The sequence below is a fragment of the Oncorhynchus gorbuscha genome, linkage group LG10 (assembly GCF_021184085.1).
Source record: "Oncorhynchus gorbuscha isolate QuinsamMale2020 ecotype Even-year linkage group LG10, OgorEven_v1.0, whole genome shotgun sequence".
NCBI classification, from domain to species: Eukaryota; Metazoa; Chordata; class Actinopteri; order Salmoniformes; family Salmonidae; genus Oncorhynchus; species Oncorhynchus gorbuscha.
The window spans coordinates 69,895,935-69,923,927 of record NC_060182.1 but is presented as its reverse complement, the minus strand read 5'-3'; the positions used below and the strand labels follow the sequence as shown (position 1 = coordinate 69,923,927).

At 45.4% G+C, this 27,993-nt stretch overlaps 1 protein-coding gene across 1 annotated transcript in view; it reads left to right on the top strand.

Annotated features, from left to right (window-relative positions):
- Positions 1-27,993, top strand: part of LOC124046929 (latent-transforming growth factor beta-binding protein 2-like) — a 153,607-nt gene that overhangs the window by 115,880 nt on the left and 9,734 nt on the right. Inside the window, 20 exon segments of the mRNA XM_046367691.1 lie at positions 14-505; positions 1,192-1,211; positions 1,419-1,455; positions 2,091-2,192; positions 3,143-3,268; positions 3,783-3,911; positions 4,286-4,405; positions 4,721-4,840; positions 12,106-12,228; positions 12,421-12,543; positions 12,655-12,777; positions 12,916-13,041; positions 13,742-13,867; positions 13,953-14,078; positions 14,709-14,834; positions 18,751-18,876; positions 19,375-19,494; positions 19,651-19,785; positions 23,198-23,320; positions 23,986-24,114. Coding sequence (XP_046223647.1) covers positions 14-505; positions 1,192-1,211; positions 1,419-1,455; positions 2,091-2,192; positions 3,143-3,268; positions 3,783-3,911; positions 4,286-4,405; positions 4,721-4,840; positions 12,106-12,228; positions 12,421-12,543; positions 12,655-12,777; positions 12,916-13,041; positions 13,742-13,867; positions 13,953-14,078; positions 14,709-14,834; positions 18,751-18,876; positions 19,375-19,494; positions 19,651-19,785; positions 23,198-23,320; positions 23,986-24,114 — 2,652 coding nt within the window.

Genomic DNA, 27,993 nt, shown 5'->3' with positions numbered 1-27,993 from the left:
TGTACGCCTGCAGACCATTTCAAGGAGATCTGTCCCGCTGGCCACGGCTACACATACTCGCGCTCCGACGTGCAGATATCCCTGAGACAGCTGGAGGAAGAGGAGCTGAGGAGGACTGGCGTTTCCTGGGAGGCCCAAAACCCTAGCCACCCCCAACTGCCCCAGCAGCCAGCTCAGCCCCCGCAGCAGCTGCCCCACGTCCCACAGATCCCACAGTACCCCTACCACCGCCAACCACATCAACCACAGCATACACAACATCCCCACCAACCACAACACCCACAGGAGATACCCCACCACCCCCAGACCCCACAGTACCCTCATCAATCCCACAAACCCCACCATCCACAGCACCCCCAAGAGCTCCCCCCAGACTCCCCAGATCCCCCAGTACCCTCACACCCCCCAACAACCACAACACCCTCTCCTTCCAGACTCAAACACCCAGAATCCAGCTGGGGAGACCCCCCAGCCAGCCTCAAGGTGAGAACAATTATATTGTTAGGCATATTTTATTGAGGTATTTGTGTCCAAATAAGGTAGCAAGTCGACCATTGATAATATTATTTCTACAACATACTGTATTAAAATGGGTCTGAAGTTACGAGGTTACACAATGGAAAACCTTTTAGTAGACGAGGATAAAGTAGCTATTTACACAGACGAAAACATCAACAGGATGTTTTTATCTCCACAAATAACAGGTTTATCCTCATCTACTAAATATCAAACCGTATTTGCTTCCCCTATCTGTCAGAATACGCCTCCCATAAGCATTTGAGCAGAGTACTTAATCCACACAGGTCAAACATCTGCGACCTCTGGATCTTCTGTGAAACATTCTTCTGATTTACAGTTATGAGATAAATTATCGGCATGGCCCGAGCAAAATTATTTATATAAGGAGACCATAAATATTTAGGGATTGTGTCTTCACTATCTGAGATATCTGTTTCAAATGTTTCCATAGGCTCTATAGTACATGATCAGAGTCAAGGTCTTCTCCCTGGCTTTAGGGATAAATGTGCTGTAAGATGAGTTTTATTGGAAACAAAGACCTTAAGATGGCGTCTAAACAGTAAAACGCCCGATGAGAACATGGATTGATATCTCAATGACAATGCATGGTAATGCTAACCGAATGTCACTTTTCTCTACTGATAACACGGCCGCTTCTCTCTCTCCAAACAGATGTGGAAATGTTGAACCCGGTGAGTTCCTCTTCTCTCCGGAAAAAAAACACATGCTTTTGAAATGTTTATTTTAGAAGAAAACCACAGCGTCTTAGCTTTAAGACTCCTGTGCTATTAAGTCATTGCAATCGGTATGAAAAATACATTGATGGTAAAAACGGTCAGAAGAGAGAGAAACACATTTTGTTATAACCAAATTCTAACCTATTCTTCCTTATTCCACAGCGTCCTGCTGCGACTGACTCCCCACTGAAGTACCCAGGTAATGTATCTAAATCCCAAACCATCAAAGAGCCTCGTCACAATGGAGTCTGTTCATGTTCATAACTCATAATCACAGTTTCAGCCTGTAATTTACTGTGGTGTTTTTACACAGTGATCCTACACCTCATGGTGCATTGATAAACCCAATGACAGTGCCAGAGAAAACAGAGATTCATCCAGTAGTCAGGCACATGGAGTCCTGAAACATTTTCTATAAATTGCTCACACAAAGCACACAGCAGAGGCAGCCTGCCCCGGGATTCCCCTGCCAATGAAAACATTGACAGTCTGTAGGTTGAGTCCATCTATGGGTCCAGCTGATTGATGTCTGTTATCTGTTTTTAGCAAGCAGAAAGGGCATATTTCATCTTTATATCACTGCCATGCTACCGTAGGAGGACCTTGTGAGTGATTGCCATGCCATTGCCAGTTGGAAACGCAGATACTGGGTCACTCAGGGGAAAGTAGCAGCAGCCAAGGCTGTTGGATATCCAGTGTGCTCTCCCCATTGGCCCATTGACACGTTGACACCTCGTCTTTCTATCTTTCGCTCTCTGTCTTACTTCTCTCTTTCTCTCTATGTTTCCCTCTCTGTCTCTGTCTCTCTCTCTTGTCCTCCAACTCCGTCTCCAGTAGATGTGGTAGAGAAAGTGACTCCTGACTCTCCCATCAACCTGGGGCCTGAATCTGAGGGCAAGGACACAGCCTCCATCAATGTGGCCACTCAGGTCACAGGTGAGAGGCATGGTCACAATACACTTCATGGTCTCCACTGCACTGGCCACTGTGCCTCGACATCCACTGATGCTAGATGAGTACAGTACATTAGCAGACGCAGATTTAGTTTGATTTAATGGGGTGACAAGCTTTGGTAATTGAATGAATTGGAACAGTCTACTCTTAATGCTCCCCAATAACTATTTAAATGTAGAATTGCAATTAAACGTTATGCTTTCTAGATACAAATGGGATTTCTCAGTTCATTTGTGACTTATGAATGTCCAACAGGCCTGTTTGATAGACATTTCTTAGGGCTGACCCGTAGTTTAGCAAGGGGAAGCAGAGGATGTGTTGTCCTCTTCGTGGACCTTCTCCCCCAAGCCAACTTGGCTTCAGGCTTCCGAGCAGCACAGAGGGCGAGAGGGCGAGAAACCAGAGAGAGTGTGCCTTTTGGAAGAGGAAACTGTCTGGACTGGACAGACGCCAGGCCTGCATGAAAAGAAGAGAGAGAAGACTGTGTGTTTGTGACTCGCGGTCATCCTATGGAGAGGGTCAGAGCTCTGAGTCAAACACAGCAGCCCACCCTCAGCTCATGTTTACAAGAACCACTTTGGACTGAAACAAACAACTGACAAGTCCAATGACAGGCTTAACAGTGCATGGCCCCTCCCTGTCATCCTTACTCTTAATGAGCGCCCCCTGCCACATGTTTGAACACTACACCGCAGTAAAACGTGTCCCCTCCATGCAGCCTGCCATAAAACAGCCTGTGCGTTTCCATGGAGAAAAACACGTGGTGAACGAGTAAACTTTCTTTGGAGTAGACAGTGTTTAAGAAGAGTTGTGTGGGAAAGACAACTTAATAGGATAGGACGAACATGGCATGTCTGTTGGTATTGTATTTTATTGTATTGTATTGTATTGAATGTTCACACAGGTAAGTCAGTGTCAGTATCTCCTCACAGATATTGACAAGTGCTCCATCACTCCAACCATATGTGGCCATGGGCTGTGCGTGCCAGTGCAGACAGGCTACACCTGCTACTGTGACCCCGGCTACAAGCTGAGCGCGCTCCAGACCAACTGCATCGGTAAGACGGGAATAGCTGGGTGGGCAAAGGGGGCTTCTCCGGGAGTTCTGTCAGCTCTCCATATCATTGTCTTAACACGAGCCTCGCCGTTCACACCACACACGATACAAGAACAGAGGCCTTGAGAACTCAAGAGCCAAGTGAAAGCGATCCCTGTGTTTATGTTGACCCTTTATGCGACGCCTGACAACAAGGTCGGAGCAATCCAGAGAGCTGCCACGGAGCTGTGATCCGTTACCTCACTCTGCAGTCGCCGTCCAAACCCTGCTCTGGCCCATCACTGAGGAATGCTTGCACTCCACTCTGCACTGTGGAGGGGCTCCAGAATGAAGGGTTGGAAAGGACAAGGTCTCCAGTGGTGAAATGGAACTGAAATTGAACACTCTTGCCTTTCTCCCCCCTCTTTCTTTCTCTCTATATCTATCTCTCTCTTTATTTGTGTCTTTCTGTCTCTCTCCCCACCTCTCTCTCTCTCCCTCTCTGTCTGTCACCCTCCTTCCCTCTCTCTGTCCAGATGTGAATGAGTGTGAGGGGGACCCTTGTGGAGGGAAGGGCCGTTGTGTGAACACCTTTGGCTCCTACACCTGCCAATGCTACAGCGGCTACAGCCAGGTCATCACCCAGAACAGGAAGTTCTGCCAGGGTGAGATGGGGAAAAGCATGCTGGGTGCTGTAGTTTTAGGAAGGGATGTTCACCCAGTGATGTTCTCACTGCTCACATAAATACTGTACAAGCTGGTGCTCTCACACGAGAATACTAGCTAAAGCCCTCCCCAGAGCGACCAGGGGAACTGAGAGACAGATTTAAATATGAATGATGCTCTAAGAAGACACATTTGAGCTTTTTAAACGTGCTATATAAGTGTAATGTGTCATCATTTTAAAAACAGTCTTATGTTTCAAGGCAATTTAATGCCAATTTCAGACTAGCAATGTTTCTCTAATGAGCCATATTCATAGAACAATAGCCACTCTTTGTTACTTCCCTCTCTGACTTGTTCCGGGGATTCTGTGCAGATATAAATGAGTGTGACATGGCCAACAAGTGCCAGGATGGTGACTGTGTCAACACGGAGGGATCTTACACCTGTGAATGCAAGAGTGGCTACGCCAAGTCCTGGAAAGGGCCGTGTGAAGGTGAATCCAGCACAGAGACAGACAACCTTGACACTCTGTACTTTCAGAACATCACAATGCTGGCCATGGGTGTTTATTGTCTGCACTAGGGTTCATATCTAATCCAGCCACAGAACAGACATCGTTGTATTTTCCTCAGCTCTGAGCCAGAGACTTTAAATAGGAGGCAATACCAGAGGGAGGATATGGGCATGATTATTGGTGTGTGTGTGAGCGTGCGAGTGCCCTTGTAAATGTAGAGACTAGATCCAGGCTTATCTTAATGGTATTTCCTCAACTCCACTCTCTCCTCTACCTCCGCTGTTCCATTGCCAGACGTAGATGAGTGCCAGGGCCCCAGTCCGTGCCCCAGTGGAAGGTGTGTCAACACCCCAGGCTCCTTCCAGTGCCAGGCCTGTGGCCCCGGGTTCAGGGCTGCCAGCGGGAGATGTCTGGGTAAGATGGGCCTCCAGGGTCCATGCCTGGAAATGAGCTGGGTTTCCCTCTTAAACTTCTTTATGATTTGATAATATTGCCCCAGCCTGCCTGGCACACTTTACGTAAGCAAAGCTTGCAGTTGGCAACACCAGAAATGACCAATAAGATGTCATCAGTGCAACCGTGAATGGTCTTAAGGACATGTTGACAGGCCTGATACTCTACAGTTTGCAACCAAATTGGACTGTCTGAATTAGATTTTTCACTTATGGCTTTGCTCTTAGGGCTGGAGTCATTAAGGATAGTGGAAAATGTATTTCATGCTGTTATACTCTTTTCAAAGGGGTTCATATTGGATGTTTTATGTGCAGGGGACTACCACAGCACCGCAACCACAGCGCTCGCAGGAGAGGCCTTGGCGGGGCTTGAGTGATGGCTCTCTCATAGCGTGGGCAGTGATTTAGTGACTCATAGGCTAGGTCCTTCCCTCCCTCACTCTCCCTCGCTCTGTTATTTTTGTAATATCTGCCAATCCCTAGCCCCCAGGGCCAGACCCATACTGTTCAACCCCCTAGAGTCGATGTCCACGCCCCCGCTGAAATTTTATGAGAATAATTTAAAAATCTCCATAAAAATCTTTTTACATTGGATGCGTCTTAATATGCCGTTGTCGCACTTCCGCATCTGCAGTGAAAAGGTGACAGGTGTTTGTCAGACCAAACCGGTCTTCTCACTGTATCGTCTGTAGCGTCCGAACGATTTGGGCCACACACTAATATGACCCCTCTGTGGAAAGGTGAGACTCACATGAACACGTACATGTTTTGCTCTAGGACGCTCACAGGCTGAACAAGATTTGTCTGAAGGTCCCCCGGTTCCAGTTGAAAACATTTATGGAAGGACTGTAAATATGGAAACTGTTTAATGCCAAGAATGATGGGGTTAAAATCGTGGGAAAAAATAACAAATGTTTCCTGATTTTTCTTATATCTCCCAGATATAGGACAGACACTTCAGAACAAACTTATTTTAGATTTTTGGGGGACTATCTGTTGTTCCATGTAGTGAATCTGTTATTCAATATTTGTTTGTATGGGCTAATGGCAGTAAGGACTGTCTGTTATTCAATGAGTTTGTATGGGCTAATAGCAGTAAGGACTGTCTGTAATTCAATGTGTTTGTATGGGCTAATAGCAGTAAGGACGATCTGTTGTTCCATGTAGTGAATCTGTTATTCAATATGTTTGTATGGGCTAATAGCAGTAAGGACTGTCTGTTATTCAATGTGTTTGTATGGGCTAATAGCAGTAAGGACGATCTGTTGTTCCATGTAGTGAATCTGTTATTCAATGTGTTTGTATGGGCTAATAGCAGTAAGGACTACCTGTTGTTCCATGTAGTGAATCTGTTATTCAATGTGTTTGTATGGGCTAATAGCAGTAAGGACGATCTGTTGTTCCATGTAGTGAATCTGTTATTCAATGTGTTTGTATGGGCTAATAGCAGTAAGGACGATCTGTTGTTCCATGTAGTGAATCTGTTATTCAATGTGTTTGTATGGGCTAATAGCAGTAAGGACTACCTGTTGTTCCATGTAGTGAATCTGTTATTCAATGTGTTTGTATGGGCTAATAGCAGTAAGGACGATCTGTTGTTCCATGTAGTGAATCTGTTATTCAATGTGTTTGTATGGGCTAATAGCAGTAAGGACGATCTGTTGTTCCATGTAGTGAATCTGTTATTCAATGTGTTTGTATGGACTAATAGCAGTAAGGACTGTCTGTTATTCAATGCGTTTGTATGGACTAATAGCAGTAAGGACTACCTGTTGTTCCATGTAGTGAATCTGTTATTCAATGCGTTTGTATGGGCTAATAGCAGTAAGGACTGTCTGTTATTCAATGTGTTTGTATGGGCTAATAGCAGTAAGGACTACCTGTTGTTCCATGTAGTGAATCTGTTATTCAATGTGTTTGTATGGGCTAATAGCAGTAAGTACTATCTGTTGTTCCATGTAGTGAATCTGTTATTCAATGCGTTTGTATGGACTAATAGCAGTAAGGACTGTCTGTTATTCAATGTGTTTGTATGGACTAATAGCAGTAAGGACTGTCTGTTATTCAATGTGTTTGTATGGACTAATAGCAGTAAGGACTGTCTGTTATTCAATGTGTTTGTATGGGCTAATAGCAGTAAGGACTATCTGTTGTTCCATGTAGTGAATCTGTTATTCAATGTGTTTGTATGGGCTAATAGCAGTAAGGACTACCTGTTGTTCCATGTAGTGAATCTGTTATTCAATGCGTTTGTATGGACTAATAGCAGTAAGGACTACCTGTTGTTCCATGTAGTGAATCTGTTATTCAATGCGTTTGTATGGGCTAATAGCAGTAAGGACTATCTGTTGTTCCATGTAGTGAATCTGTTATTCAATGCGTTTGTATGGGCTAATAGCAGTAAGGACTGTCTGTTATTCAATGTGTTTGTATGGGCTAATAGCAGTAAGGACTACCTGTTGTTCCATGTAGTGAATCTGTTATTCAATGTGTTTGTATGGGCTAATAGCAGTAAGGACTATCTGTTGTTCCATGTAGTTAATCTGTTATTCAATGTGTTTGTATGGACTAATAGCAGTAAGGACTGTCTGTTATTCAATGTGTTTGTATGGGCTAATAGCAGTAAGGACTATCTGTTGTTCCATGTAGTGAATCTGTTATTCAATGTGTTTGTATGGGCTAATAGCAGTAAGGACTGTCTGTTATTCAATGTGTTTGTATGGGCTAATAGCAGTAAGGACGATCTGTTGTTCCATGTAGTGAATCTGTTATTCAATGTGTTTGTATGGGCTAATAGCAGTAAGGACGATCTGTTGTTCCATGTAGTGAATCTGTTATTCAATGTGTTTGTATGGACTAATAGCAGTAAGGACTGTCTGTTATTCAATGCGTTTGTATGGACTAATAGCAGTAAGGACTACCTGTTGTTCCATGTAGTGAATCTGTTATTCAATGCGTTTGTATGGGCTAATAGCAGTAAGGACTGTCTGTTATTCAATGTGTTTGTATGGGCTAATAGCAGTAAGGACTACCTGTTGTTCCATGTAGTGAATCTGTTATTCAATGTGTTTGTATGGGCTAATAGCAGTAAGGACTATCTGTTGTTCCATGTAGTTAATCTGTTATTCAATGTGTTTGTATGGACTAATAGCAGTAAGGACTGTCTGTTATTCAATGTGTTTGTATGGGCTAATAGCAGTAAGGACTATCTGTTGTTCCATGTAGTGAATCTGTTATTCAATGTGTTTGTATGGGCTAATAGCAGTAAGGACTATCTGTTATTCAATGTGTTTGTATGGGCTAATAGCAGTAAGGACGATCTGTTGTTCCATGTAGTGAATCTGTTATTCAATGTGTTTGTATGGGCTAATAGCAGTAAGGACGATCTGTTGTTCCATGTAGTGAATCTGTTATTCAATGTGTTTGTATGGACTAATAGCAGTAAGGACTGTCTGTTATTCAATGCGTTTGTATGGACTAATAGCAGTAAGGACTACCTGTTGTTCCATGTAGTGAATCTGTTATTCAATGCGTTTGTATGGGCTAATAGCAGTAAGGACTGTCTGTTATTCAATGTGTTTGTATGGGCTAATAGCAGTAAGGACTACCTGTTGTTCCATGTAGTGAATCTGTTATTCAATGTGTTTGTATGGGCTAATAGCAGTAAGGACTATCTGTTGTTCCATGTAGTGAATCTGTTATTCAATGTGTTTGTATGGGCTAATAGCAGTAAGGACTGTCTGTTATTCAATGTGTTTGTATGGGCTAATAGCAGTAAGGACTATCTGTTGTTCCATGTAGTGAATCTGTTATTCAATGCGTTTGTATGGACTAATAGCAGTAAGGACTGTCTGTTATTCAATGTGTTTGTATGGACTAATAGCAGTAAGGACTGTCTGTTATTCAATGTGTTTGTATGGACTAATAGCAGTAAGGACTGTCTGTTATTCAATGTGTTTGTATGGGCTAATAGCAGTAAGGACGATCTGTTGTTCCATGTAGTGAATCTGTTATTCAATGCGTTTGTATGGACTAATAGCAGTAAGGACTACCTGTTGTTCCATGTAGTGAATCTGTTATTCAATGCGTTTGTATGGGCTAATAGCAGTAAGGACTGTCTGTTATTCAATGTGTTTGTATGGGCTAATAGCAGTAAGGACTATCTGTTGTTCCATGTAGTTAATCTGTTATTCAATGTGTTTGTATGGGCTAATAGCAGTAAGGACTGTCTGTTATTCAATGCGTTTGTATGGACTAATAGCAGTAAGGACTGTCTGTTATTCAATGCGTTTGTATGGGCTAATAGCAGTAAGGACTATCTGTTGTTCCATGTAGTGAATCTGTTATTCAATGTGTTTGTATGGGCTAATAGCAGTAAGGACTGTCTGTTATTCAATGTGTTTGTATGGGCTAATAGCAGTAAGGACTACCTGTTATTCAATGTGTTTGTATGGGCTAATAGCAGTAAGGACTGTCTGTTATTCAATGTGTTTGTATGGGCTAATAGCAGTAAGGACTATCTGTTGTTCCATGTAGTGAATCTGTTATTCAATGTGTTTGTATGGGTTAATAGCAGTAAGGACGATCTGTTGTTCCATGTAGTGAATCTGTTATTCAATGTGTTTGTATGGGCTAATAGCAGTAAGGACGATCTGTTGTTCCATGTAGTGAATCTGTTATGCAATGTGTTTGTATGGGCTAATAGCAGTAAGGACGATCTGTTGTTCCATGTAGTGAATCTGTTATTCAATGTGTTTGTATGGGCTAATAGCAGTAAGGACGATCTGTTGTTCCATGTAGTGAATCTATTATTCAATGTGTTTGTATGGGCTAATAGCAGTAAGGACGATCTGTTGTTCCATGTAGTGAATCTGTTATTCAATGTGTTTGTATGGGCTAATAGCAGTAAGGACGATCTGTTGTTCCATGTAGTGAATCTGTTATTCAATGTGTTTGTATGGGCTAATAGCAGTAAGGACGATCTGTTGTTCCATGTAGTGAATCTATTATTCAATGTGTTTGTATGGGCTAATAGCAGTAAGGACGATCTGTTGTTCCATGTAGTGAATCTGTTATTCAATGTGTTTGTATGGGCTAATAGCAGTAAGGACTATCTGTTGTTCCATGTAGTGAATCTGTTATTCAATGTGTTTGTATGGGCTAATAGCAGTAAGGACTGTCTGTTATTCAATGTGTTTGTATGGGCTAATAGCAGTAAGGACGATCTGTTGTTCCATGTAGTGAATCTGTTATTCAATGTGTTTGTATGGGCTAATAGCAGTAAGGACGATCTGTTGTTCCATGTAGTGAATCTGTTATTCAATGTGTTTGTATGGGCTAATAGCAGTAAGGACGATCTGTTGTTCCATGTAGTGAATCTGTTATTCAATGCGTTTGTATGGGCTAATAGCAGTAAGGACAAATAAAATTTTAAAAACGTACTTCAATTCTAAATGAAATAACTAAATGATCCTTGGTATGACCTTCTTAAAACAATTCCATATAGCTTAGTAGAACCCCCCTCTGGCTTAGACAGTGCTTAGACTGTTATGGGTTAAACATATCACCCTTGTTATTGCTGATCTTTTCATATCATCTGCTGCTGTAAAAGATTGTTTGTAATACTTCAATTTGTGAAAGTCAAAATATTTTCCCTTGGCCTCAGCCTTAAACAAACAGCCTATTATTTTTGGATGGCTCCGGCCTCTGCAGTGGAGCCCAGCGGGGCTATGTCTTTATTACTGGGTCAAGGGGAGAGGACTGGAGTGATGACTGAGATGTATGAAGAGGTCAAGGGGTCAATATTACCCAACTGTTAAAAGGCCCTGTCAGACAAAAAGGGCTGTGGTTAGTCAACCATATAACTGCCTCTGTTCCACTATAAAACCACTACGAGGGTTTAATAGGGCTTCAATACACAATGCATGACACACTATACAAGGTCTGTAGCATGCTGAACGAGCCAACGACCCAGTGTAGCAACCCCCACCCAACCCTGAGGTGTTCCTGTAAGACGCTCCAGGCTGGTAATTGTGACATCTTCTCCTTCTCGCCTCCTCCAGAAGAATATTGTATATTTTAGCGTCTGAGGTGATTATTGTGTAAAGGTCAAGTCCTCCCTGACTGAGCTGGACTGTGAAAGGTGAACTTATCTAGGCAGGTTTTTTGGCCCGTTCTACAACTTCTTCCCAATGACTCCTATGACGGAAGAAGGCTCGACCTTACGGGCTCTTTGATTACTCCAGGCTTATTACTTTCCCTTCAAAGAAAACACTACATGGGCTCCATTATTTTCTGCTCGTAGGTCTTTAAACAAATACAATCAATGCACTCATAGCGTTCTATATTGTGATGTGGAGTATGACTAGCTGCTGAGTTGCACTTCCTCTGGAAATGAGGTGGAACAGAGGAGCTAAATACAGTTGGTTCAAAACCCCCACTAACAGGCTAATATCCACATGGGTGATGGAACTCAACTAAAACAGAGGATCATGTATGCAAGCAGCGTGTGTGTTCTCTATGTTTGTTTCCAGTGTTTGCCTCAGTCAATTGCCTGTAGCACAGTAGTTGGAGCCCAATTGGCTGCGTTGTGGATAAGCCTAATTGGTTGTGCGATAGAGAGAACAGCTCCAGCCTCATGTCGGGCTTATCGTAGAGGACTGAGAGATGCCAGGAGATTGCAGAAACAAAGTTTTGGGCCGTACTGACAGACGTCTGGCTAGAGCCATCGTGAGACGAGACACACAAAGCCCTGCCTGTATTCTACTGAATGTTTTCAGTGCAGTAGCCCTCTGTTTCTACTGTGTCATTCACCTCACACTGAACCTGCCCACACAACTGTGTTGAGAGAGTTGTACTCTGCCCACTCACACACTCACAGGCACACAGATGCTCACTATCACACGCACAGAGGAAGGAGCTGCCTGGCAAATTCTTAGAGAGCCATGAAATATAGTCTTTGTTTTATGCCTTTTGGAGTCAACTAAAACAACATTTCTGTATGAAAATAACTTGCTTTTGACATTGTCTTGTCTATTGACTTAGAGCATGAATTGGGAAAGATTAAGGCAGGGCAATAGATAATAACAAACATTCACAGGGTACAGTATATTCCAACTAATCATGTCGTGGGTTCTGGGTGGTTTACTGTCTGAAATCTGTCAAAGTGAAACTCATGTGTCTTTGTGCGTGGTGACCTGAATGTTGGTGACCGGTCTTGACCCTCAGATGTCAACGAGTGTTTGGACCAATCGGCGTGCGCCCACGGTAGGTGTGTCAACTCCGAGGGCTCCTACAGCTGCAGCTGTTCCCAAGGATACCAGGCTTCTCTGGACAACAGCAGTTGCCAAGGTACTTGTTTGTGAAAACATAAGTCCCACATCATTCATTCTCCAGTTTCGGTATTAAAATAAACAGTTCTCTGAAGCGGAAATGGTGCTACTGAAGAAGCGTTTGAGGTCCAGGGGGTTTTAATAAATGTTGTTAACAGTGAGGAGGAGTGGTGGTTTAACAAGGTCCTCCAACATACGGTCTTTTCTCCAGATGTGGATGAGTGTCTGCTCCCTGGAGCCTGCCTCCATGGCAGGTGTGTCAATCTGGATGGCTCCCACAGGTGCAGCTGTAACCCTGGTTACCAAAGCGCTCCTGACGGCAGGGCCTGTGAAGGTCTGTAAAAGATTAGATGTGTGGAATACGACCCTTCACGGCATGCTGCTGTTCTCCTCGAGCTCTGAGCTCTCTATGGCTCTTTTAATGCCTCATTGTTGTTTTGATTAGATGTTGACGAATGTGCTACACCTGTGTGCCCCGCGGGAATTTGCACCAATTCCGAAGGTTCCTACTCATGCAAGAACTGCCTACCTGGATTCCAGCGATCAGCAGATGGACAGAGATGTGAAGGTATGGAACCCGTACAACCTTTGGCATTTCAGGCAACACACTGAAGGATCATCATCCACCATAGACAGATAAAGCATGTCAGACAGTGTGCAGCCTCCTACTGTTCATTCTTCATGTCAATCTGTCATTTTATTCCAGATGTGGATGAGTGCTCCAAGGCAGACGTGTGTCTGGGAGGGGTGTGTGCCAACACAGAGGGCTCTTTCACCTGCACACGCTGTAAAGACGGCTACAGGGTGTCCCAGGACAGGCAGAGGTGTGAGGGTGAGTCCAGCCAAAGCCTTCCCCAGCTGGAACATTCACCCACGCCTTCTGTAAAGGATGCCCTTTGCGTGCATCAACTGTATATCTGTCTCTGTTACTGTGATCTAGGTGTTTCTTAGAACTTAGTAACACAATACTTGTATATAGTTAGAACTTAGTTCTCTCTCTCTCTTAGAACTTAGTAACACAATACTTGTATATAGTTAGAACTTAGTTCTCTCTCTCTCTTAGAACTTAGTAACACAATACTTGTATATAGTTAGAACTTAGTTCTCTCTCTCTCTTAGAACTTAGTAACACAATACTTGTATATAGTTAGAACTTAGTTCTCTCTCTCTCTTAGAACTTAGTAACACAATACTTGTATATAGTTAGAACTTAGTTCTCTCTCTCTTAGAACTTAGTAACACAATACTTGTATATAGTTAGAACTTAGTTCTCTCTCTCTCTCTTAGAACTTAGTAACACAATACTTGTATATAGTTAGAACTTAGTTCTCTCTCTCTCTTAGAACTTAGTAACACAATACTTGTATATAGTTAGAACTTAGTTCTCTCTCTCTTAGAACTTAGTAACACAATACTTGTATATAGTTAGAACTTAGTTCTCTCTCTCTCTTAGAACTTAGTAACACAATACTTGTATATAGTTTGTTTGCCAATAGTAGTTAATGTCTGTGCTGGTCTGGTGTCTCCTCCAGATATTGATGAGTGCCAGTCTGGGTCTGTGTGTGCTAATGGGATCTGTCTGAACTCTGAGGGCTCCTTCTCCTGCATCACCTGTCCCTCAGGCTACAGCGTCTCCCTAGACGGAGAGCTGTGTGAAGGTCGGTCCATTCTCCCTGAAACCACATCTAATGGTCCATCAAAGGAGTGGTGTTTTACTTAAAAGACCGTATTGGTGTATTACAGATATTGATGAGTGTGAGCTGCCCACTACGTGCCCCAGGGGAACATGCACCAACACTGAGGGTTCCTTCACCTGCACCACCTGTGGGTCAGGCTATAGAGTGACTGAGGATGGGCTGGAGTGTGATGGTGAGTCTTGGACACATTTCCTGCGTACATGTGAGTTGGTGTGTGCGTGCGTGCCTGAGTTTGTGCATTTGTGTGCGTTAGCAGGCCGTGTGTTACCGAGTGCTCTATGAGCATGTTAGGCTCTGACCTCTGCCCTGCCTGTGACAGATGTGAGTGAGTGTGCCAGGTAACGTCCCCCATTGGGCCCCGCGTGAGTCCAGTCAGGCCTCTCTCCCACATCGCCTTTTGTTAACAGCAGGCTCAGGTTGTCTGTAAATGATGTCAGGTGTGACGGCTTGGACCCAAAGCCCCTCTCCTTAGCTAAAGATCCCAAAATACTCCTCCCAGACATCACATCATAACTGGATCCTGCATCCCTCTCCCTCTGGCACCATCCATCTGATCCGCGTTCAAAAGAAAGAGACATGGGCTTCAAATAAAACACAGTGAAGTCAGCCTGTCCCACTGATAGATCAGCTGGAGCGATAGATGTGTTGGCAGTGGAACTCTATGCCATTTCAATTAGAAACGGATCGAAATGATTACATGTGGCATGTGGTCATGTTTTCCACCAGGCATTCTATCCTCTGCTACAGTTCAGGTATGTAGTTAACTGGCCTTCTCTCTCTGTTTCTCTGTCCTGTGGTTCAGATGTGGACGAGTGCTTGGTGGCTAACGTGTGCCCAGGCCAGCTGTGTCGGAACAGTCCTGGATCCTTCTCCTGCAGCAGCTGTGGGACTGGCTTTACCCTGTCTGAGGACGGCTCCCACTGCCAGGGTAAGACTGTCTAACCTCTGGAACACACTCACCCCCGCCCTCCTATTCTTCTCCCCAAGATGAACAGCGCAGATCCAGTTCATACTCTAATGTCATTTAATGGAAGGGTGGATCGAGACTAGGAAGAAGATCTCCTTTTTCGAAATGTTTTTTGCCCTGGGAAAATCCTGAAAACAAGTCCAAGTCAGACTTTGATTGGATTTTAATGGATGTCTTCATGCCAGGGAAAGATTAACGGCTTAATTTGAAATGAAACCAACCACTCCCCAGCTCCTACGCAGCCAGCACAAACTGTGGAACTCCTCTGTTGACCCACAGGCAAACCAAAAGCCATTCCATTCACTTAACAATGGCCTTCACTATTTCCCCTGTAAGAAATACAATCTGTACCAGAGCAAGGAATTTCCAATGATCACATAACAGAGAGCCATGAGTGTTTGTTGATACAGTAATTATACACCACCTGTAATAGCTTGCTGTTTTGGAATAGATGCCTGTCCCACATACTTCTCTCCACCCTTTTTAATAAAGCACTGTCAGTGCAAGCTAATAAAGGAGGCTTTGCTTACTGTACGTGCAGACTGACTCCTTGCGTTCAGCCAGTAGTCATGTTATCAGGCCAGAGGCAGACTGAGAGACTGGCTCCTTGCATTCAGCCATTAGTCATGTTATCAGGCCAGAGGCAGACTGAGAGACTGGCTCCTTGCGTTTAGCCATTAGTCATGTTATCAGGCCAGAGGCAGACTGAGAGACTGGCTCCTTGCATTCAGCCATTAGTCATGTTATCAGGCCAGAGGCAGACTGAGAGACTGGCTCCTTGTGTTCAGCCATTAGTCATGTTATCAGGCCAGAGGCAGACTGAGAGACTGACTCCTTGCATTCAGCCATTAGTCATGTTATCAGGCCAGAGGCAGACTGAGAGACTGGCTCCTTGCATTCAGCCATTAGTCATGTTATCAGGCCAGAGGCAGACTGAGAGACTGGCTCCTTGCATTCAGCCATTAGTCATGTTATCAGGCCAGAGGCAGACTGAGAGACTGGCTCCTTGCATTCAGCCATTAATCATGTTATCAGGCCAGAGGCAGACTGAGAGACTGGCTCCTTGCATTCAGCCATTAGTCATGTTATCAGGCCAGAGGCAGACTGAGAGACTGGCTCCTTGCATTCAGCCATTAATCATGTTATCAGGCCAGAGGCAGACTGAGAGACTGGCTCCTTGCATTCAGCCATTAGTCATGTTATCAGGCCAGAGACAGACTGAGAGACTGGCTCCTTGCATTCAGCCATTAGTCATGTTATCAGGCCAGAGGCAGACTCAGAGACTGACTCCTTGCATTCAGCCATTAGTCATGTTATCAGGCCAGAGGCAGACTGAGAGACTGACTCCTTGCATTCAGCCATTAGTCATGTTATCAGGCCAGAGGCAGACTGAGAGACTGGCTCCTTGCATTCAGCCATTAGTCATGTTATCAGGCCAGAGGCAGACTGAGAGACTGACTCCTTGCATTCAGCCATTAGTCATGTTATCAGGCCAGAGGCAGACTGAGAGACTGGCTCCTTGCATTCAGCCATTAGTCATGTTATCAGGCCAGAGGCAGACTGAGAGACTGACTCCTTGCATTCAGCCATTAGTCATGTTATCAGGCCAGAGGCAGACTGAGAGACTGACTCCTTGCGTTCAGCCATTAGTCATGTTATCAGGCCAGAGGCAGACTGAGAGACTGGCTCCTTGCATTCAGCCATTAGTCATGTTATCAGGCCAGAGGCAGACTGAGAGACTGACTCCTTGCGTTCAGCCATTAGTCATGTTATCAGGCCAGAGGCAGACTGAGAGACTGACTCCTTGCGTTCAGCCATTAGTCATGTTATCAGGCCAGAGGCAGACTGAGAGACTGGCTCCTTGCGTTCAGCCATTAGTCATGTTATCAGGCCAGAGGCAGACTGAGAGACTGGCTCCTTGCGTTCAGCCATTAGTCATGTTATCAGGCCAGAGGCAGACTGAGAGACTGGCTCCTTGCATTCAGCCATTAATCATGTTGACAGGCCAGAGGCAGACTGAGAGACTGGCTCCCTGCATTCAGCCATTAGTCATGTTATCAGGCCAGAGGCAGACTGAGAGACTGGCTCCCTTGCGTTCAGCCATTAGTCATGTTATCAGGCCAGAGGCAGACTGAGAGACTGGCTCCTTGCGTTCAGCCATTAGTCATGTTATCAGGCCAGAGGCAGACTGAGAGACTGGCTCCTTGCATTCAGCCATTAATCATGTTGACAGGCCAGAGGCAGACTGAGAGACTGGCTCCCTGCATTCAGCCATTAGTCATGTTATCAGGCCAGAGGCAGACTGAGAGACTGACTCCTTGCGTTCAGCCATTAGTCATGTTATCAGGCCAGAGGCAGACTGAGAGACTGACTCCTTGCATTCAGCCATTAGTCATGTTATCAGGCCAGAGGCAGACTGAGAGACTGGCTCCTTGCATTCAGCCATTAGTCATGTTATCAGGCCAGAGGCAGACTGAGAGACTGGCTCCTTGCGTTCAGCCATTAGTCATGTTATCAGGCCAGAGGCAGACTGAGAGACTGGCTCCTTGCGTTCAGCCATTAGTCATGTTATCAGGCCAGAGGCAGACTGAGAGACTGGCTCCTTGCATTCAGCCATTAATCATGTTGACAGGCCAGAGGCAGACTGAGAGACTGGCTCCCTGCATTCAGCCATTAGTCATGTTATCAGGCCAGAGGCAGACTGAGAGACTGGCTCCCTTGCGTTCAGCCATTAGTCATGTTATCAGGCCAGAGGCAGACTGAGAGACTGGCTCCTTGCGTTCAGCCATTAGTCATGTTATCAGGCCAGAGGCAGACTGAGAGACTGGCTCCTTGCATTCAGCCATTAATCATGTTGACAGGCCAGAGGCAGACTGAGAGACTGGCTCCCTGCATTCAGCCATTAGTCATGTTATCAGGCCAGAGGCAGACTGAGAGACTGACTCCTTGCGTTCAGCCATTAGTCATGTTATCAGGCCAGAGGCAGACTGAGAGACTGACTCCTTGCATTCAGCCATTAGTCATGTTATCAGGCCAGAGGCAGACTGAGAGACTGGCTCCTTGCATTCAGCCATTAGTCATGTTATCAGGCCAGAGGCAGACTGAGAGACTGGCTCCTTGCGTTCAGCCATTAGTCATGTTATCAGGCCAGAGGCAGACTGAGAGACTGGCTCCTTGCGTTTAGCCATTAGTCATGTTGTCAGGCCAGAGGCAGACTGAGAGACTGGCTCCTTGCGTTCAGCCATTAGTCATGTTGTCAGGCCAGAGGCAGAATGAGAGACTGGCTCCTTGCGTTCAGCCATTGGTCATGTTATCAGGCCAGAGGCAGAATGAGAGACTGGCTCCTTGCGTTCAGCCATTGGTCTTGTTATCAGGCCAGAGGCAGACTGAGAGACTGGCTCCTTGCGTTCAGCCATTAGTCATGTTATCAGGCCAGAGGCAGACTGAGAGACTGGCTCCTTGCGTTCAGCCATTAGTCATGTTGTCAGGCCAGAGGCAGAATGAGAGACTGGCTCCTTGCGTTCAGCCATTAGTCATGTTATCAGGCCAGAGGCAGACTGAGAGACTGGCTCCTAGGCTAGATCTGACCTCACTCATGTTATGATGCTCTCCCTCTTTTCTCTCTTCCCCCTCTCTGTCTCCATCTCTCTTCTCTCTCTCTCTCTCTCTCTCTCTCTCTCTCTCTCTCTCTCTCTCTCTCTCTCTCTCTCTCTCTCTCTCTCTCTCTCTCTCTCTCTCTCTCTCTCTCTCTCTCTCTCTCTCTCTCTCTCTCTCTCTCTCTCTCTCTCTCTATCTCTCTCTCCTCTGTCTCCATCTCTCTCTCTCTCTCTGTCTCCATCTCTCTTCTCTTTGTCTCCCCCCCCTCTCTCTCCTTCAGACATAAATGAGTGCCTGTCCCCAGGGGTCTGTCCCATGGGTGTTTGCAGCAACACAGAGGGCTCCTACTCCTGTATGACATGTGACCTTGGCTTCACGCTGGCGCCCAATGGGCTCACCTGTGAAGGTACTACTTTTTTTACTTGGGACTAAACTCTAATGACCCTTCAATCCTGCGGGAAGTTCACCTCTTATGCTGATGATTTTATTTGTAGTCAGTCACAGCTCTGCGTGGTAGACGAGTACCTGCAGATCAGTGGAGGCTGGAACGAAGCAAATGGAATGGCATCAAACATCTGGAAACAATGTGTTTGATGTATTTGATACCATTCCACTGATGCCGCTCCAGTCATTACCACGAGCCCATCCTCCCCAGTTAAGGTGCCACCAACCTCCTGTGCAGTAGATACGATTTGATTCGTCATAATTCCCTGATGTAAACAATGAAAATGATGTATATTCATGTGGCAGGTTGTGACACTTTCCTTGAAGTTTTGGCAGCTTTAGTTGGAGGACAAACTGAGGACCCACTTGGATTAAGACCTAATGACCTCCCAGCTGTGGTGGGAATGTGTCACGCTACATTACGTGTGTGTGTCTGTTTTCCCTACGTGTCCCCCGGCAGACATCAACGAGTGTGAGGACCACGGTCTGTGTCTGGCAGGACAGTGTACCAACATCCCTGGTTCATACAGCTGCTCCTGTCCATCGGGCCTGGAGATGGTGGACGGGACATCTTGCAGAGGTACACACACTCACACCCTCTCTCTTAGGATGGGGGGGAGGGGGTGACGTCCTCTCCTGTTCAGCTGTGTGTGTATTGATGAACTGTCCTTGATTAACTATCCGATTAGCCTGTCATGTTGTCATGTTTGCCTCTGTGTGTGTGTATGTATTACAGATGTGGATGAGTGTCAGTCTGGGGGGATCTGTGGAGATGGGGACTGTCTAAACACAGAGGGTTCCTACCTCTGCATCTGCCCTGATGGATACACCACAGGCACCACAGGCACCACAGATGGAATTGGCTGCCAAGGTGAGAGAGAACAAAATATACTGTTTATAACTAACTACCAACTTGTTTGAATGTATTACCACAATTAGGACAAGCCACAAGCCCCGCTCCTGTCTGGGTGAGGGCATACAGTGCATGTAGAGGGCAGCTTGTACTCCCTGACCCTGTCTCTCTCAGGGCTGACCCCTCTCCCCCTTGACCCCCCCCCCCCCCCCTGCTCCTGCTCTGGGGTGCCTGGGTGTCCACTTGTTCCCCAGACCAGTTAGGCAGCAGTCATAAAACACAGCCATTGTTTCTAACAGGCCATGGCCAGACATCAACCGTCTCACTGCTCCCCCTCTCTCAGCTCCACTGGACCAGGTTTGATGTCATTCCAGCCGCACCCATTGCCCTGGTCACAACAGAGGGGGGAAAATGCTGCTCCTAATTGTTGGCAAGAGAACTAGCTAGCCTTTCACTGAAACCTTCTGGAGCATTAGCTGTCAAAATACAGAGGAATGGAACCCTCTGGGAGAATCAATATGAAGGGAACATAACTCAGGCTAAATGTCTGACCTGCGTATTATTGATTCTGGTATAGTTTAATGCTGAAGGGTACCTAAAGTTAGCATAGCCTGGATGAAAAAACATTGGGCATTACACTGAGCATGTTATCCCTCTAGAGTGATGTGAAGCAGGTAAGCATAGAGCAGGGCCACTCTCTGGGGGTAGAGGATCCTGGAGGGGGTTATGAGGGCCGAGACCTCTTCCAGCCATTCACTTACATTTTAGTAATTTAGCAGACACTCTTATCCAAGGGCACATCAACAGATTTTTCACCTAGTCAGCTTGGGGATTCGAACCAACGACCTTTCGTTTACTGGACCCACGCTCGTAACCGCTAGGCTACCTACCGCCCCAAACGTACTCAGCAGGCTAGGCAGCCCCTCCCCAGTACCCCAGTGCTGATGGCTGGGCTCTCCCTGATGTCCCCTGGCCATGTACTACAGCACCACACCAGTGAGCAAGACAGACCCAACCTGCACACTCCCCTGGCCCTCTGCCACAGCTAATATTTCCCTTTAATTGTCCTATAAATCAGATGCTGGGTATATTTTCATGCCGTCTGCTGTTGTGTGTGCAGCGCTGACACAATGAAAGCCAGGCCTCTCTGCCATGGGCCCTGCAGGGAGTGGAGAGGGGTACATGGGAAGGAGGGGGAGCCCAAAGTGTTTGGTCTTCTGGTTGGAACACAGTTGGACTGGCTGGATAGATGGTTGCTTACAGGGCTATGGGCACTTTCACTGTCTGGGACTCAACAGTGGACTTAGGACTAATATAAATCACAAAGATGAACTAATCACTTGTCAATCTAGTATAACCTGCCATTCAGCTCTGTTTGAGATAAATCATTGCTATACATGCTTTGTTATTGAATCACATGTTATTGAATCACAGTTATTAAACTGGAACATACATTGGGGTGTTTACCTAGGCACTTCTCAGACTGTTTTGTTCCCTGTACCTCCATACATGTGTTTACTATCTGCCTTGAGAGATTTGTCTCATTATCAGCCCTTGGCAGAAGAAGAGGGGCTTTTCATTCGTGTTCTATTTTTGTTGCTTTTCTGCCTTGCCCCCACTTATTATTCAGTCCAAATACCTGGTAAGTTATGTTGTAATGTGGCAATTATCCACCAATCTACATTTAATCAAGCATAAAGCCATCATTATAAATGTTTTACTAGTCGGAGTGAATGTTCCCAGACCAATAGCTAACCCAGCAAACCGGGAACAATCCCAGGACATTATCTAAGATTCCCATTAAGTTTTAGTAAGGATTTGATCTAACATTAGGATTATAACATCCGAAAGACATTCAAAGAAAATTGTTGATAACCAAATCGTATTTTTTCAGTATATAACCATGGCAGTATGGTCAGTTGTTAGCCTTCTTAGACATAACTAACCCAGGGACATACTGTTAACTGGGTTATTCACCATCACTTCGCCCAGACTCTTTATATGCTGCCTACTTCTGGGCCATAATTACAAGGTATCCAAGACTATGAGGGCTGATCTAGGATCACTTTGTTTTTTTAGCTAATGAGAAATAAGATAGCTGGGACAATATCAAGCTTCTCAAATGAGGAATTAAATCGGGTGTGTTAAAAGAAAAAGCTAAACAGTACATTTTTACAGAATGTTTTATTTTCTACAGTTAAATCTAAATTCCGCCTGGATTTCTATATCTAAATGAAATGAAGACATCCTCTCTTCTAGTAGATTATATCTGAGCTTCAATATCACCATTTTTTTCCCTTCAAAAGAACATGGTTAAAGAATATGTGGGCTTGAACCTGCAATCTTCAGATCTACAACCCTTGTTGTATAATCATCAACCCTCGTTGTGTAATCACCAACCCTCGTTGTATAATCACCAACCCTCGTTGTATAATCACCAACCCTCGTTGTGTAATCACCAACCCTCGTTGTGTAATCACCAACCCTCGTTGTATAATCACCAACCCTCGTTGTATAATCATCAACCCTCGTTGTGTAATCACCAACCCTCGTTGTATAATCACCAACCCTCGTTGTATAATCACCAACCCTCATTGTGTAATCACCAACCCTCGTTGTGTAATCACCAACCCTCGTTGTATAATCACCAACCCTCGTTGTGTAATCCCCAACCCTCGTTGTATAATCCCCAACCCTCGTTGTATAATCCCCAACCCTCGTTGTATAATCATCAACCCTCGTTGTGTAATCACCAACCCTCGTTGTATAATCACCAACCCTCGTTGTGTAATCACCAACCCTCGTTGTATAATCCCCAACCCTCGTTGTATAATCACCAACCCTCGTTGTGTAATCACCAACCCTCGTTGTATAATCCCCAACCCTCGTTGTGTAATCACCAACCCTCGTTGTATAATCACCAACCCTCGTTGTGTAATCACCAACCCTCGTTGTATAATCACCAACCCTCGTTGTATAATCATCAACCCTCGTTGTATAATCATCAGCACGACTGGACAGTTTTTGTGTTATGAGAAAATTTGCCAGAACCTAACTAATGTTCTGGGAACTTGCCTAGAACAAATTCTGGTTTGCTGGGAAGGTACATCGTTTTTCTTTTTCATATTTCCTGTTTGCCAGTACAGTAAAGTGTTCCAAATGGCCAGTGTATCTTACTCTCAGACAAACCCTTGACTGCACACATTATTTTTCTTCATGCTAAAAGAGAACGAGATTCTCAATGGGTGGACTGATTCATATTGTACCAAAGGAGATAATACTTCAAGACTGTAATCAACATAGAAAACTTAACAATCATTGCCTTTCACACGTTCCTCTCCCATTGTCTCTTTTTTTCCCCGTCGCACTCTTCCCTCGTCTCTCTCTTTCACTCTCTCTCTCCCCCCTCTCATCATCCTTTCTCCTCCAGATGTTGATGAGTGCAGCAAGGATGGCGTGTGCTCCCATGGCCAGTGTCTAAACACGGGTGGCTCCTACATCTGCCTTTGTGAGACTGGCTTCAAGTACTCTGTAGACACAGCCGACTGTGAGGGTAAGAACACTCTACCAACCTCATGCCTCCCTCACTCTTTCCACAACAAGCCACTGCTTCTGCCCCAGCTGAAACACTACATTCTCACAACATTTCAGCAGAGTTAATAGAATGTTCTGGTCCATTTAGACCAGAGTTCGCACCACGGTATAACACGTTGCCTATGATCGATTATGTAGCTGTAATCAGTTTGGTTTCAGTGGTGACGTTCCCTCAGTGAGAGAGTCCAATCCTGGCTCAGAGGCTTTCCTCTGGCTGTAGCCTTGCATAAGAGAGCTCCAAGTGACTGGAGCTCTCCTTCCCATCTCCCCTTTGAGGGGTGAATTAACCCATTGTGGGATGGAGGTGATTCTCCCTCTGGAACGTCTCCCTTTGCTCCTTCACACGTTTTTCAGTTGCTCCAAAATATTGCTCTTGGCCATGCTGCTGCTGAGCAGCACCACAGGCCTCCTACTCATGCTGGGGGAGCTAGTGTGCTGCCTGTGAGGAGTGTGGTTGCTGTATGTCAGTGCATGTGTGCGTGTGCATGCATGAATGACATAAGCGCATGTTTATCTCAGGGCTCCTGGCCGGCCCTACTCATGCTGGAGATCCATGCTGCTGTGAGAGGTGGAGGATAGGATTGATATGTGTATGACATTAGAACATCTTCTGTCTCTCCACAGATCAGAATGAGTGTAAGGAGTTTGGTAGCTCAGTGTGTGGCACCTGGCGCTGTGAGAACACCATTGGCTCATACCGATGCTTCATGGGCTGCCAGCCTGGCCTGTATGGACAGGACAACCCAGACTGTGGTAAGTCAGAGTGGACACACAGGCACTGTGCTTAGTCAACAGGTAATGTACTTACTTAATGGATAGCTGAAGGCACCCGCGTATCAGCCTCACTGCTCATTTACCTTGGGGCGGGAGAGGACAGGACAGTGGTCTGAAAGAAGCACTCTGCATTGTTTCGATAGCCTCCCAGCTCACCCCCACCATAGAGAGATACTGATATCACTCTGGCACGCATACACAAAGAGGCTCGTGTGAATCAAACGATATCAAGTGCACTGGGCCTTCCTGGCCAGGGGAGCATAGAAAAGGGGAAATGGGCCCTGAAATTGGGCCATTTAGAAAGGGAACAGCGGTGTCATCCGAAGGCAGTGTTTGAGGCCCGTCTGATAATAGGACCAGGTCTCATCCTCCAGACAATGGGGCTAATGGAGCCCTATTGGCAGGGGCCAGGGGTGTAACCTGATCCCAGCTGTTCCCCTCTCTAAGTGGGGCAAGGCTGTCGTCTGATGGGACGTACGGTGCACCCTACCCCTCCCGTCCAGCCACCCGCTCCGGGCCTCAACCTCCTCAGGTCTCTGCAACTTGAGACACCCGTTCTGGTGGTCACCTGGCCCGGGATGGGTGTAGACGACCGATAAATCTGTGTCTAACATCTGTAAGGTTGAACCAAAAGATTACATGTAATGAAATACAAAATTATTACGTGAAATTGAATGAAACAATAATGTACGTTGATGCTAATACGATGTACAATATTCCATTATATTTCTATATGATAACAATAGCATAATACAGTCGTGGCCAAAAGTTTTGAGACAAATATTAATTTCCACAAAGTTTGCTGCTTCAGTGTCTAGATATTTTTGCCAGATGTTACTATGGAATACTGAAGTATAATTACAAGCATTTCATAAGTGTCAAAGGCTTTAATTGACAATTACATGAAGTTGATGCAAAGAGTCAATATTTGCAGTGTTGACCCTTCTTTTTCAAGACATCTGCAATCTGCCCTGGCATGCTGTCAATGAACTTCTAGGCCACATCCTGACTGATGGCAGCCCATTCTTGCACAATCAATGCTTGGAGTTTGTCAGAATTTGTGGGTTTTTGTTTGTCCACCCTCCTCTTGAGGATTGACCACAAGTTCTCAATGGGATTAAGGTCTGGGGAGTTTCCTGGCCATGGACCCAAAATATTGATGTTTGTTCCCCGAGCCACTTAGTTATCACTTTTGCCTTATGGCAAGGTGCTCCATCATTGTTCATCACCAAACTGTTCCTAGATGGTTGCAAGAAGTTGCTCTCGGAGGATGTGTTGGTACCATTCTTTATTCATGGCTGTGTTCTTAGGCAAAATTGTGAGTGAGCCCACTCCCTTGCCTGAGAAGCAACCCCATGCATGAATGGTCTCAGGATGCTTTACTGTTGGCATGACACAGGACTGATGGTAGCGCTCACCTTGTCTTCTACGGACAAGCTTTTTTTCTGGATGCCCCAAACAATCTTGACGCCAGGCCATCCTCCAAAGGTCTTTGCCTCACTGTGCGTGCAGATGCACTCACACCTGCCTGCTGCCATTCCTGAGCACGCTCTGTACTGGTGGTGCCCCGATCGCGAAGCTGAATCAACTTTTGGAGTCGGTCCTGGCGCTTGCTGGACTTTCTTGGACGCCCTGAAGCCTTCTTCACAACAATTGAACCGCTCTCCTTTAAGTTCTTGATGATCCCATAAATGGTTGATTTAGGTGCAATCTTACTGGCAGCAATATCCTTGCCTGCAAAGCAATGATGACGGCACATGTTTCCTTGAAGATAACAATGGTTGACAGAGGAAGAACAATGATTCCAAGCACCATCCTCCTTTTGAAGCTTCCAGTCTGTTATTCGAACTCAATCAGCATGACAGAGTGATCTCCAGCCTTGTCCTCCTCAACACTCACACCTGTGTTAACGAGAAATCACTGACATGATGTCAGCTGGTCCTTTTGTGGCAGGGCTGAAATGCAGTGGACAACCCAGACTGTGGTAAGTCAGAGTGGACACACTGAAATGCAGTGGAAATGTTTTTTGGGGGATTCAGTTCATTTGCATGGCAAAGATGGACTTTGCAATTAATTGCAATTCATCAATTCATCACTCTTCATAACATTCTGGAGTATATGCAAATTGCCATCATACAAACTGAGGAGGCAGACTTTGTGAAAATTAATATTTGTGTCATTTTTAAAACTTTTGGCCACGACTGTATATTTAATATGCCATATACAATTTTTTAACAGTTTCACGAATTAATTTTAATTAACTTAATCATTATGACACACCCCTCACTAATGTCATTGGTTACACTAATTTCACTGTGTGTCTACATAACCTGGTACAAGTATTCATGACATTACCCTGAGGAAGACACAGTGATGCCCAAACATTGGTAAATACCCATTAAATTGCTGGGAGATTATACATGGAGTGTGCAAGTTTTTTATTTTGACAGTTTATAACATCAGTCCAAAAACAACAGAATAGCACCGTCTCCATGACAATTGAAAACAAGAGCGCCTATGTGTTTACTGGCAAAGACAGACCATCAGTTTGTGTATGTGTGTCCATGAGAGATGAACATCATTTTACTATATACAGAAGAGTGTTTGATTAATGCTGATGCACACCCGTTTTCCAAGCAGGTTGAATAGGCCATGGCTGGCGCTGTTGTTCGCCTTTGCCAGTGATCTTCTCGCTTACCGTACCTTCTCGCTTACCGTAAACTTCTCGCTTACCGCTTACATGATTAAGTTGGTTTTATAAGAGGCATATCTGACATTCAACAAACATACAGGCCAAGTATTTGCTCATATCAAAATGGCTTCCAAACCGGCAGGGTCAGGCATGAAGGGGAGAGAGTTGTGATAGCATGATCTAGTGGAAAGAGCCCCAGATGGGGCGGCCTGAAAGAGAGAGAGAGGGTGTTGAGATGCGGTGAACGTTGAGCAGCCTGTTATATTCTCATCGCCATGCCTCTTTATTTGACTCACAGTGGAGAGCAGAGCCTAGCTGAGCGTCAGCACCCTGGCCGATGACAGAGCCTGGGTTGGTGTGTCCCTCTCTCTTCTGAAGACCATGATGTTGTGTGGCTGGATCCCAGTGTGGAGGGGCCTGTTGTGAGAGCTGGCCAGATCCATAACAGCTGCTCACAGCCTCCCCTGTTTTACCATTTACCATCAACTTGGCCTGTCTCCTGCTCGCATAGGCTCAGTTCAATATAGTCTGAATAAGTTGTGGGATGTAAATAGGTGCTGCTGGTTATTGCATTAGGCGCCCACAATAGCCATGTTGTTGTGTAACTGTCTCCTCTCACTTATCTAACTACCAACAAGGTTTTTTTCCCACAACAGTTTGACCATAGAGGTCACACATTGTGGGCCATGACCCACACACGCTGTAGGCTGAACCTGTTCAAAGGCAACAGCCCAAGTCCAAGTCAATTGCCTAGGGCATCGAAACAGCTCCAGCCTCTCTGGTCCAGTCCAGTGGTGCAGCCAGCCATGGCCATCTCTGACCCGCTCTCTCCTCACTTCTTTTCTGGTGCCTCTCCTCCTCTCTTCCAGGCTCCCCAGCATCTTCCTTGGACATATATTCGGTACATCCACACAAAGCAGCACAGATGTTGACTCAGAACTTCTCCCCTCCGTCCCCCGCTGATCTGAGGACCAAGCCCTCTCGCCTCTCTCTCTCCCCTCCACAGCTCAGCATCTCAGCACAATGGCCACTTGTTCCCAGGGCATTATGGGAGGTTATGAGAGATGCTGCCGTCACCCCAATAAAGTGTCTGGGGAGGGAGCTCAATTACTCTGAGGCGTTTATGTCTGCTTGTAAAAATCATCAAATATGAGGCCAGACACTGT